General features: G+C 31.9%; 1 protein-coding gene across 6 annotated transcripts in view; it reads left to right on the top strand.

The window, feature by feature from the left end:
- The window catches only part of HERC4 (HECT and RLD domain containing E3 ubiquitin protein ligase 4), a 123076-nt gene that overhangs the window by 66509 nt on the left and 43752 nt on the right, over positions 1–12815 (top strand). For all 6 annotated transcript variants that reach the window (XM_010951700.3, XM_045514246.2, XM_010951702.3 and 3 more), the window contains exons 9-14: positions 1030–1106; positions 1375–1499; positions 2338–2397; positions 2534–2645; positions 3155–3344; positions 4728–4900. In XM_010951700.3, coding sequence (XP_010950002.2) covers positions 1030–1106; positions 1375–1499; positions 2338–2397; positions 2534–2645; positions 3155–3344; positions 4728–4900 — 737 coding nt within the window. The remainder of the gene's footprint in view (positions 1–1029; positions 1107–1374; positions 1500–2337; positions 2398–2533; positions 2646–3154; positions 3345–4727; positions 4901–12815) is intronic.

The following is a 12815-nucleotide window of genomic DNA, read 5'->3' as shown; positions in this document are numbered from 1 at the left end:
TATTTTAGATTTACCCTTTTACTGTTTGACCTTGGAGCATTCTTGTTGTGGAAAATTTGGTTATATTAATGTTCTGGTCTCTGAAGCTCTTAGTATTTCCTAAGCTCGTTAATTTTTTTTTATATTATTAAATATTTACTGAGTTCTTTTGCAAATAAAAATTGTGCTTGGTAGTAGGGAATGATCAAGGAAATTAAGATGTGGTCCCTTCCTTAAGAATTTATACTTTTGTAGCAGTAATGGTGACAAATAATACAAGGTGAAGAATTAGTCACCTAAAGAGTAGAGGGTCAGGAGTAGGGTGACAGAAATGGGTTATATTTGGAAACAACTAGCCTTAAGTTACAGTGTGGAGCTTTGGTGTTTTGTTATGTGGTACCTCTGAATACTAGCCCAACAGTATTTTTGAGGCACAGAGGCAAAGAAAAAGGAAGAGGCTTTGAATAGCTTTTTGGAAAGGTATCTTTGAGTATTTTCTACTAAATTTGCTTACTAATTTTTGTATTTTTGGACCTGATTTGGGTGTTATTGATAAATATTGATAAAGGTGTGTGTGTCATCTTTTGCACAGCTGTATTGAAAAAGAAGGTAATTTTGCATTATGAATTTTGTATTATTCAAAAAGATTTAACATATGCTTGTCATTCTTTTAAAAAATGAATATTCTGAATTTTTATTTTCTTTTGAGCTGTCTTTTACACTTTCATTCAGTTTTTACATCATCTTCAGTTTAGGATATATTGAGATGATAAAGATATGGACTAGAAAATGGATTTTTTTGTGTCTGCAGGCCAAAAGAAAGACTTGTAAAAACTTAACCAGATGTGCTTGTAGAATCATTTAATTTTCGTCACTCTGTCAGTCTCATCTCCATAGCAATCAGAACATCCCAAGTCATTTTATGTCATTGAGCACATGACTGGGAGGTCTAATAAAGTTAGAGGAGTAAAAGAAAATCCAGGAGCATACTTGATGCTCTGATAAATGCATATAAATCTTGAATTTTTTTTCATTTTATTTTTATTACAGATTCTGAAGAATATTTCTGTGTAAAAAGAATTTTCTCAGGTGGAGATCAAAGCTTTTCACATTACTCGAATCTCCAGGTAATAGTAATCATATAAATAATTACTAAGCTCAAATAAGAATTGAATTTTTTAAAACCATATTAATGCTCTTTATATGTTACAAAGTAATTGCCTTGATTTTTTCTCGTGGACAGAACTTTTCTGATCCATTTGATTAGTTTTTGTTTCAGGTGTCTAGTAGAGATTAAATTCTGTTGGAAAAATACTGAATACATAGTGGAAGTGTACCTTGCTGTAAGTTAGGTATATCTCTTTCCTCTGACTAATCTACTTATGTAACATTTAGAACTGTAGGCCACCAGATGACTTTAGATGTCCTGATCCTTCAAAGCAAATCTGGACTGTGAATGAAGCCCTAATTCAAAAATGGCTGAGCTACCCCTCTGGAAGATTTCCTGTAGAGATAGCCAAGTAAGAAAAGTATTTTGTCTGTACTAAGACAAACATAATCTCTCAAGTCCTCAATGGTAGAGGAACTGTACTTGGAGTTTTTATTTAAATAAGTATTTCATTAAATATCACTTACTGAATGGTTTATATACAAAAGTTTAAATGTCTAGAATTTCTATAATAATGAATATTTTAAGAGATCTCTCAATTAAATTTATATAAATTATAGTTCTTTCTGATAAAGTACTGAATATAGCCACTTTAGGATTGGGTTTGCAGTATGTTCCTTCTAGCTTCATAGTGGTCAGGTCACTGTCTTTTAACTTTTATATTCCCTAGAAGATTCGAGTATTGCTTCTTGAATATTTTGCTTACGGATAGACTTGTTTAGTACTTAAAAGATTTTTTGTCATTATTGAAGGTATAGGTATTTGGGATGAGGGGCTATATCTGATCAGCCATTTTTTAAATTCCAGATTGTTTTCCTAAACTAAAATTTTTCTTAAAAGCTCAAAGAGTAATCTTCAGAAAAATTAACATCCCAGGTTAGATTTACCACAATGTGGAATTAAGAAAATTAAATGTGCATGTTGATATAAAAAAAAATTTTTTTAGAAACATCAGATTTATTTGATGAATTAAATGGTAGTAACATTTGAGAGTGTCTAGAGTAAACAATAATATTTTATCAAAAATTATTCAATCTTAGTCATTTATAGAATTCTGACTTCTCAATGTTGGTTAGTGGAATGCTCTATAGTATTAAATATTAGTTTAAATATTGATTTTAATTTTTATTGGAAAGGTGAACAATTAGATTTCTCATTTTGTGATTTGGGGATTTTTAAATTTCTTTTAGCGAGATAGATGGAACGTTTTCTTCGTCTGGCTGTCTGAATGGAAGTTTTTTAGCTGTTAGGTAAGTGACAATTTTTTTTGAATGCTGAATTTTCCAAATTTATTATATTAAATAAAAATGTCATATCAAATAAGAAGTGAAATAATTTTAAAGTTATATTTTATTATTTTCTCTTCCTCATTTTTTTTTAAAATAGCAACGATGATCACTATAGAACGGGCACCAAATTTTCAGGGGTTGATATGAATGCTGCTAGGCTTTTATTCCACAAACTTATACAACCTGATCATCCTCATATATCTCAGCAGGTTTGTTTTTCAACTATTTTATATTTACATTATGTAGGCTGTTGAGTTTTTTATTCCATGTTACTTTTTATGTTTGTAACTTAATTACAGTTTCATACATTCATTATGTTGTGCTTTGTATAATGTTATTTAATATACTAATGTAAGAATTAAAATCAGGTTGTTTTAAAGCATTTGTAATTTAGCTGTCATATATCTAGAAGTCTTCCCAGATGTTCAGAGCAGACCCTTAATTACTTACCATTACCATATTGATTAAGTCTTTATATAGCTATAGATATAGAGAGTTTAAATTGAGACTTGTACATAAGATTTTAAAAATTCTCTTAGCAATGCTCAGCCATTAATTTTCTTTGTCCTTCAAACAGCATTCATTGATTCATTGTAAGGTGGCTTCCTTTTTTATTTTTTCCATTTCATGTTTGCTGTAGTATAAGATTTTCTTTCTTGTTTTTGGAATATACATTCATTTTAAATGAAGTAGGTTTTTGTTTTTTGTCAAACTATAGGTGGCAGCTAGTTTGGAAAAGAATCTTATTCCTAAACTGACTAGCTCCTTACCTGATGTTGAAGCATTGAGATTTTATCTTACTCTACCAGAATGTCCCCTGATGAGTGATTCCAACAATTTCACCACAATAGCAATTCCCTTTGGTACAGCCCTTGTTAACCTAGAAAAGGCACCACTGAAAGTACTTGGTAAGAACTTTAATATTTTTTTCCTTTATAACTTTTTCTCTTTAAATGAAAATGCTCATAAATTCTTAGTTTTTTGCTCTTTGAAATTCTGCTACCCTGCTCATTTGACATTGTCTTAGGGAAAGATAAACCTGTTTTTCATTTTGTTGTTATTTTCTAGTCATCTGATGCTAGTGATTAGAGTTGTTGGAAGCAAAGTATGTTAGGTATTAAAATTTTACTTGAACACAACAGTAGAGACAGTATCAGGAAAGATGAAAACTTTTTCGTATTCGCCTTCCTGATCTCCTCCAGAGTGATCTTACTATAAAGAAGTAAAGGAGGAGAAACAATGAAAACTGAACAGACATGGGTATTAAATCCTCCTTAAACTCTGTTAACCCTTTGCCTTGTATTTCCCTCACTTGCTAGTTTTCTGATGTTTGATTTGGTTTCTCTGCAAGTAGGTGAAGATTCCACTGTTATCTGATCTTACAGTTCAGTCTCTATCTGCTCTGGTTTCTTGGCCTAAACTTTACTCACTTTAATTTTTCTAACTTTATAGGTTTCACCTCTATCTCCTAGCTGTTGTAGTTTGCTTGCTACACTTAACCCAGTGCTCTTTTTCCTAGAAGTATTTGTTAGGTATGTAAAATTACATAGAAGTAATAAAATCAGTATAAGAAGTTTTAGGCTAAGGGTAAGCAGAGGAAGCAAGAAGCAAGAGTAGAATCCTGGAATCTGAGGGAATTAGCTGGTGGTTAGAAGAGTCAAGTAGGGACTCAAAAGAGTGTTGCTTCCCTGTTGTCAGAAGATTTTTTTATTCCTTGCTGTCTGCTTTATAGGATTGCCATTTGTAGTTAATAACTACAAATAGTGAATGTGGGGAAGGAGGGTATACTTTACATTGTTCAGTTTCTATATTTGATTTTCAGGAGTACCTTGCATTTTAAAGTTAGTGCTTCAACATATTTCAACTTTGTGTAAGATTAAAGATAGAACTTGGAAAGATATCTAAATATTAGAGCAAAACAGCTTTAAAGTGTTTTGTTTAAAAATTAAAATTCTAATCTCCAAAGCACTTTTTAATAGCTGGTTTTAATACTAGGTGTGGTGGTAAGTTTTTAATGTAATTGAGGAAACCAATAATATAAATTCAGTAGACTTTATGCTTACTTTATTCTTGCTTTTAAGAGTTTTTAGAACCATATTCTTTAACTTGAAGGTGGAGTGGTATCTATAAACTCTAGAAATGTTATGCAAAATGTTGTATTATATATATCTTTCTGAGATTTTCAAAGACCAAAAGCCACTGGTTTAGAAGAAAAGTCAGCTTGATTTTGAAAATTGTGATTTTTTTAAAAAAAATTTTATTTTATTTGTATGTTCACCCTTTAATAACAGAAAACTGGTGGTCAGCACTTGAACCTCCACTATTCCTCAAGATTGTAGAGCTTTTTAAGGAGGTTGTGGTACATCTTTTGAAGCTCTACAAGATCGGCATTCCCCCTTCTGAAGGAAGAATTTTCAACAGTTTTCTTCATACTGCACTAAAGGTTTTAGAAATATTACATAGGGTATGTCCAATAGTTCCTTTATTTTCCTTTTTCTCTGTTGCCACTAACAGATTGATGATGTTTGTTTTAACATGAATATATTATTGATTTAGAGTGGCATAAAAGAGACAAGAATTAAGTTATTTAAATTTTCCTTTAAAAGGAAATAATATATCTCTATACTTTGGAGCTTTGGTCTTATTTGACTTTGATAGCTTGCCTATAGTTGGGCAGAACAATAGCATACTAATGAATTAGAATTCTGCATTTTTTTTTCTAAAGAACATGATTTGTTAGTTTAAATAATATGTTTTTTGTTATTTATAAGTGGTTATCGTATGAAAGAGACTGCATCCTAGTTGTGATTATGAACATTTAAACTCATGTTCTTTTTGCTATTGGGTGCTAATGACTTCAATCAAAGTAGAACATTTCATTTGAAACAGATGACTAACTGGAAATTGGAACCATATATAATTCATTAATTTGCCTATTGTTCTTTCCTGCCCTTCTTCCTGCCCTTCTTCCCAGTGGAAAAAAATAGTACCCTTTACACTAGTAGCATTTCAAAATTATATGAAGAAGTAGAATCTCAGCTGTTTCATTAAAAATGGATTTGAGTCATCCCTGACAGCTGGTAGGTATATCTCTGTTATGCCATTTGGTATTTTTGAGATGCTGTTTTGGGAGACATGACCTAAGGGAGAAGAAGCATGTTTCTAGTCTCTAGAATGACTGAAAAACCCATATGACTCTTTAATCTTTAATTTCCTCTCCTTATCAGCTTCTTTAGCATTTTCACACACTTCTTGCCTGGTACTAAGGTAAATGATAAGGGATCAATGAGATGGTCCTTCTGTTTGTTCTCTGCAAGAAAGAGCCCTTATGTATTTTTTTTTCCTTTTTATTCTTTTAATGAAGTTTCTGGGTACTTTCTTAACTACATAACTTCTTGAACTTTTTTCTTTTCTTTTTAGTGTGTCCAGGATTTCTAGAAAAACAAGTCATTTCTCTTATTATAACTGAAGATAGGATAGTCATTTCCTTTTTACGGAAACACATCATTCTTATGTTTACCTTTCCCAATCTAAGGCTTTCTTGCAGCATTTTAGGGTTAACTGGATTCTGCTGTAAAGTGCTGTTAGGAAGATCTTCTGTCTTCATTGGATGAGTCTCTACTTTTTGTATGTTTTTTGTCTAGGATTTAAGAACTTGATGAGTTTTTTTTTTTCCCTTTCGATTCTCTTTTCCTACTACTTCAGTCAACCTTCCTTTGTCAGAAAGACCCTATTCTCAAATATTCACACCCTCTACCTCTTCTTTATCTGCTTATCTTTATTACCACCTGAAATTTTTTTTTTTTCCCTTAGCTGTGTCTTTCCCCACAAGTGAAGGGGAGGAAATTGAACCTTTTGTCTTTCATAATTACACACAGAACTTGAGCAAGTAATTTATGTGTCTAGCTCAGAAGCCTCAGGAGAACCCTGTACTGAGAAGAACCCTGTAGGGTTCCATCTTCAGAGACCTTTTTGTTGGAGCCATTGCTAGAACTGGAATCCTAATTTTTTACTCGGTAAAAAAGGGAAGGGAAAATAATCTAACAGTGGCCAAGATTGGAACTTCCATTTACATTAATTCATGTGAGCACGTGACATGTATTTCTCATTTAACTTTTTAAAATTCTTTATAGTTAATATTTTGCCCCTTAATCTGAGTATCAAAGGTCATAAACCAGTAAGTAGCAGAGTTGAAATACAAACCAAATCTACTTTCCCTGCTGTTTCTAATGTACTTCTACAGCAGATACAGTAATACAACATGTTTAAAAGGGAATTTCCTTTTAGTTTATGCCCCTAGATCTAGAGGTTTATAACTTCCATAATTGCAAATAGCAGTGTATTGTTAAAAAGACGATGATTCTAACTCCATCAGTACTGCTTCCTATCAGTGTGGTTTTGAACAAGTCTTTCTCTTTATCACATATGCAAATGGGGAATTATCTGTAAAATAAGGATTGAAATACTGGCCCAATGGTTTCCCAGGATTGTATTGTTTAGGTTATATAATATATATAATTATTATACATTCATAAAGCGGTGATTTTTATCACCACCACCATTTGGATGGGAAACTACTTTTAACTTGATTTATTTGGTTATAAGGAAACAGCCTTTTTTTTTTTTTTTTTTTTTTTTGAAAGTGCTCTTATTTGAAGTTGTTATGTATTCAAAAGGAGGATGATAATGGTGTCAGTTTCTTAAGCATCCCTTACTAGGAGTCCTAGTAATCACTTACTTTCTTCTATCCCTTACATTGGAGAAAACTATTTGGTGTTATAATCTGTCATATATAGATACCCTTGGTTATTAACTTTCAGGGATGATTCATTTTTGTGTTTAGTGAAACCTAAGTTACTCATCAAAGACTTTTTTGTTTTTTGAGACACCTTATATCTGACAGCTGTATACATTCCTTCTCTCTGCTCCATGGTTAAGAATTAGAGGTTTCTTCAATTTCCTTCTTGATCTAATCCTGGAGCAGGATTAGGAACTAGAGAACTAGATTCTGCTGCTTGATCATTTCAGGATATATGAATGACTTGTTCCTCCCTTATGTCATGTCCTTTGGAAAGCTTTTGAATTATAAATCATTCCCAGTGCTCCAAATCGCATCACAAGAAAGATAACTTTGGTACCTGCTGTCAGGAATGGATTTATTACCAGATAAGTGAGTTTGCTGGCAAGAAATTGGGCTACTTAGTAGTTTAGATTTTTCACACAGCACATTATAGAGATGCTGAAAGAAAAGACTTACTTGGTCCTGTCTAGCCTAATTTCTATGTATCATGCTAATCTTCTAAGTCAGTGATTTTCAAACTCTCTTGTTTTGCAAGGGACATATATAAGACACATATATAGTTACTGATAAAACAAATATATGCTTACCATATACCACCTCTGAACTCAGGTTTATAAACCACAATACTAAACTATAATTAAAATGTAAAAAGTGTTATGATAAAAAATATGTAGATTTTATTTTGTAGATTTTAGACAGTAATACTGAATGTATAGGTTGTTTTGAACTTCTACGATGTGATTTCTTTTTTATTCATTTTACAAATACTGAGTGCCTACTATGTGCTTATCATGGTATTAAATATTAGTGATGCAATGATAAGGAAAAGATGTGATTTCTGCCCTTGTTAAGATTTAAAATGTAGAGCAGTTGCATATATACAAGTAAATACTCATTTATGATATAGCATGGTAAGTACTAGATTAAGGAAAATGAAGAGTGCTGTGAAAACAGCAGGAGGGTGCATAACTCAGAATTAAGAATTAAGGAAGACTTTCTGGAGAAAATAATGTCTTGTCAATCTTACCTACAAGTGTATTTTTATATATATTTTGAAACAATTTTATATGTAAATCTGTATCCAGGTCTTTTGGATCAATATTCTGTTCAGTGCCTAATTTCCCTATTAATTGTAAACTAATTGATCTTTAATAATTAAATTGTTGTGACTGAATTAACTATCAGCCATCATTTCCTCTGAAGTCCAACTTTGAAATCTGTCTGTTGCTGAACCAAACGTGGTTTCCAAATTCTTAAGTTTTTGTTCTAACATAGCATTTCTTTTCAAAAACATATATCTGCAGGATATATAAACTGCAAACACTGGTTGCTGTTGGTGAAGGAAATTGCAGTTTACCTTTTAAAATATAAAATATTTAAGTTAAAAATATATATCAAAATTCAGTGGGACATGAATCATTTTCTACAAGAGTCACTAAATTTTTTTAGCATTCAGTGTAATATAAATGTTAGTGTAGGGGGTGGGGGTATAGCTCAGTGATAGAGCACATGCTTAGCATGCAAGAGATCTGGGTTCAATCCCCAGCGCCTCCATTAAGGGAAAAAAGTGAAATAAGCATAAACATTTTTTAAAAGTTACTGTATATATTTATAAACATGAATACTAGAGAGGGAAAAACCAATGAGTTTTTGTGTGTAATTATTAGGTGTATTTTCTTTTTTAGTAGAAAGAGTTTGACTCTAGGACAAGAGTCTGCAAACTTTCTGTAAATATTTTATACTTTGTGAGCCATGTGGTTTCTGCTACAACTACCCAACTCTTTAATGCTGCAGCCAGAATTTAAATAGATGGGCATGTCTGCTTTCTAATAAAACTTTATTTATAAAAACTGTGTGTAAGCAGGATTTGTCTCACAGACTGTAGTTTGCTGACCCATGCTCTAGCATGAAGGTTGTGATCTTGACAGATAAACTAAGTATCTTTATTTTATTTGAAAGCCAGGAGTAGCAGTTTTACTCTGATTGGTTTCTCTGAAACACATACCCTGACCATGGATGTAAATGAATCAAATAGCAAAAAGAGGAGCTCAAATTATTTCTGTCACTGAATAGAGGGATTAGAAGTGTCGTCTTTGAAAATAAAAGCAGTATTATTCATATAATTAATTGTTAATATAACTATAGTGTATATATGATTAATTATATAATTATAATTATTAATATAATATTTTATTGTTGTTATAGCTGAGTTATTTGTACCCTCAACAGTAGGCCACAGGATCAAGCATTGGTTGTACTTGATGACAAATTATTTTAAATATATCTATAAAAGGAAAAAAATAGATATGTGTGGTTTTTTTATATAAACATTTTTAATATATAAATATTCCAAATATATATTGCACAGATTTATAAATACCTATATTTATATGTTCATATATATGTGAACATACATTAAGTAATAAAATTAGATAGTCATATAGTGAGTTAAGAATATATGTATGTTAAAGATCCTGTGTTAGATTTCTGGCTCTGTTAGCTGTGACCTTGGTTGAGTTTCTTGAACTCTAAGCCCTAGTATATTCACCTATATGATGATAATGGTAACTATTTCATAGGGTTGTTTGGAAGATTGAGATAATGTATATATAATATTAACCAAAATTTCATAAACAAAGACCCGATTGAAATAAAGAGGCATTTATTTGGGTTTGCTGACTACAGCCTGGTAGACACAGATTCAAGGAGCATTTGAGTTGTGTTCTACAAGACTACAAAATGAAGGAGGCTTTTATAGGCCAAAACTGTAAGGCCACAATTTATTACGTAAGTTGTTTGTCAAGAGTTATAATTGGAGCTGGCAAGAAGTAAGTAAGAGTGTTTGTTAAACAAGGATTGGTTGGGGTCCTAAATGGTTGCATAGTTACAGGGTGAGGACCCTGAGACCGTAAAGTTGTAGCTGGTGGATTTTGTTCTAGATATGACTGGTGGTGGCCTTGCGTTTGATACAGTTGAGAGAAAATTCAAGTTCTCAGTGGTGCAGGGATGTCTCTGAGACCAGATCCTCAGTGGCCGCCCAACTCCATTTTTGTATGCCTAAACTATGATTACTCTTAAAATTTCAGTTTGTCATTTATGTTAATAAGTGGTCCATAGTAATAACTGTCATTTTATTTTTGGAACATGAAATCTGAGTAGATTTTAAGATAAAATCTTCATTTTGGTGAAAATTTAAAGTGCCCTTAGAAGCACGAATTATATACTTATCTCTTACTCATTTTATTTGTCCATCCAGTCATCTCACGTTTATTAAGCACCTGTTTGGACACAAACATTATCTGGTAGATTTATACCTCTACTAGATGATTCCTTTTGTTCCTTTTCAATTGTTTCTTAGTTGGTTTAGTGTGGGATATTTTCTTTAATATTATAAATATTTTTATTATATGCCATAGGAAACTTAGCTGGTTTTACTTTGTAAATTAGATAAACTTTGTTTCTTTCAGTGGTTTGATTTTTCTTCTCCTAAATGTGACAGCTCTCTAAGTATCTGTATTTTGGCCCTTTTTGTTTTACTCTTTACCCTTCCCTCACCTCCTACCACAGCTTTAATTGTCTTTCTTAAGGAAAATGGTTCTCAATTAGTGTTTGAGGCAAATCTTTCTCTTGAGCTACTTAACAGTGTTGCCATTATTTTAAACTAATGAAATGTTTAATACCAAACTTCTCATCCTTCCCTACTCTTACTCTTGTCCCACAAGAGAGTCTTCTTTTCCTGACTTGTGTGTGTTGCCAGCACTTTTTCTCACTCAGGCTTGAAATTTTGAAGTTGTTTTTGACTCTTCCTCTTGTTTTCTGTATCCAATTAGCTATCACAGCCTTGGCATTCTTTCTTATTATCTCGAAACCCTGAATCTTTACCTGATTCATTTCCCTACTGCTAGCCTCTGTACTCATTCTTGGCTATACCTCACACTGCCAGTAGAATGATAAATAACATATTACTTTGATTCTATCATTTGTTGACTCTGAAACTAAGTTATTTCCCCATATGTCAGCTTTTGCCACAGTGATGCTCTGCAACAAAACACTCTAAAACTTGTTGGTATATAATAATAAGCATTTATTCTCATTCCAACTGGAGTGGGTCCTGCTTCAGTCTGAAAGTTGGCAGAGGTTGGCTAACCTAGACAGGGTTTAGTTGGTCTTTAGCTTCAAGCTGCATGTTGGTTCCAGGTCTGCTCCATGTACCTCTCATTCTCCTTGGCCAGCAGTTTACCTGGGGAAGATGTATACAAATTTTTGTCTCCTTTAGCTCGTGCTATTCTCTCTGCCTAGAATGGTCTTCATGCCTTATTTTTGAAATCTTTTCTACTCACTTTTTAATTTTTATTTTGAATATCTTCATATATACAAAAGCATTCAAAAACAAACAAAATAGATACCTATATGCCCTCCCTCCATTCTAGATTCACTGGTTGTTAACATGCTGTCACACTTGGTTTACATAAGGGTGTATAAACTTTTTTTGAATCATTTAAAAATAAAACTCTGATACTGCCCTTTAATACCTCAGCATTCATCTTCTTGGCATTCTCCTGCATTACAGCAATACTGTTATTTTTTTCCTAAGGAGATCTACTGTAATTCTGTAATATCTATTTATTCAAGTACATTCAAATTTCCTCTTATACCAAAAGTAATTTTTATATCACTGCTTTTTTAAAAACTGAGTCCAGTTAAATTTCTTTTTTTTAAATGTTTTTAAATATTTGCTGAGTCTTGTTAGTCTCTTCTGATTTATGAATGTTGTATATCTCGTCATTTATTTAGGTGTCTTTATTTTCTCTCAGCAATATTTTATAAATTTCAGAGGGCTTTTACATCTTTTATTAAATTCCTAAGTATTTTGTTTTTGATGCTATTGTGAATGATAGTTAAAAATTTTTTATTCTCTAATTGTTTATTGCTAGTATAGAGAAATTCAGTTGAGTTTTAATCTTGTACTCTGTGACCTTGATAAATTATTAGTTCCAGTAGTTCTCTCATAGGTTCATTTGGATTTTTATGTTCACAATCATGTTATTTTCTTGCCTTATTAGCTAAGACTTCCTGTGGACATTCTTGTTTAGTTCCTAATCTTAGAAGGAAAAGCATTCAGTATTTTACCCATAAGTGTGATGTTAGCTATAGAGGTTTTTTTTTTGTTTTGTTTTATTTTGTTTCTTTTTTGGGGGAGGGTTTTTTCTCTTTGAAGAAGTTTCCTTCTATTCCTGGTTTGCTGAGAATGTTTATTATGAAGGGTGTTGAATTTTGTTAGGTGCTTTTTTTCTGTATCTATTGAGATGAACCAATGACATTTTTCTGAAATGTAGTGAATTTCATTGATACTTTAATGTTATGCCAACCTTGTATTCCTACGATAAACTCCATATGGACATTTTATATTATACTTTATATATATTGTTGGATTTAATTTACTTATATTTTGTTGAGGGTTTTATGTCTGTGTTCGTGAGGGACATTGATCTGATAAGTTTTGTTTCTCCTCAGCTTTTAGTATCTGGGTTAGTTTAGCTTCATAAAATGAATTAAGAAATGATCCCTTTCTCTATTT

This window comes from Camelus bactrianus, chromosome 11 (genome assembly GCF_048773025.1).
Source record: "Camelus bactrianus isolate YW-2024 breed Bactrian camel chromosome 11, ASM4877302v1, whole genome shotgun sequence".
In the NCBI taxonomy this organism is placed as follows: Eukaryota; Metazoa; Chordata; class Mammalia; order Artiodactyla; family Camelidae; genus Camelus; species Camelus bactrianus.
The sequence above is the reverse complement of the archived record's forward strand: the minus strand, read 5'-3'. Positions and strand labels throughout refer to the sequence as shown.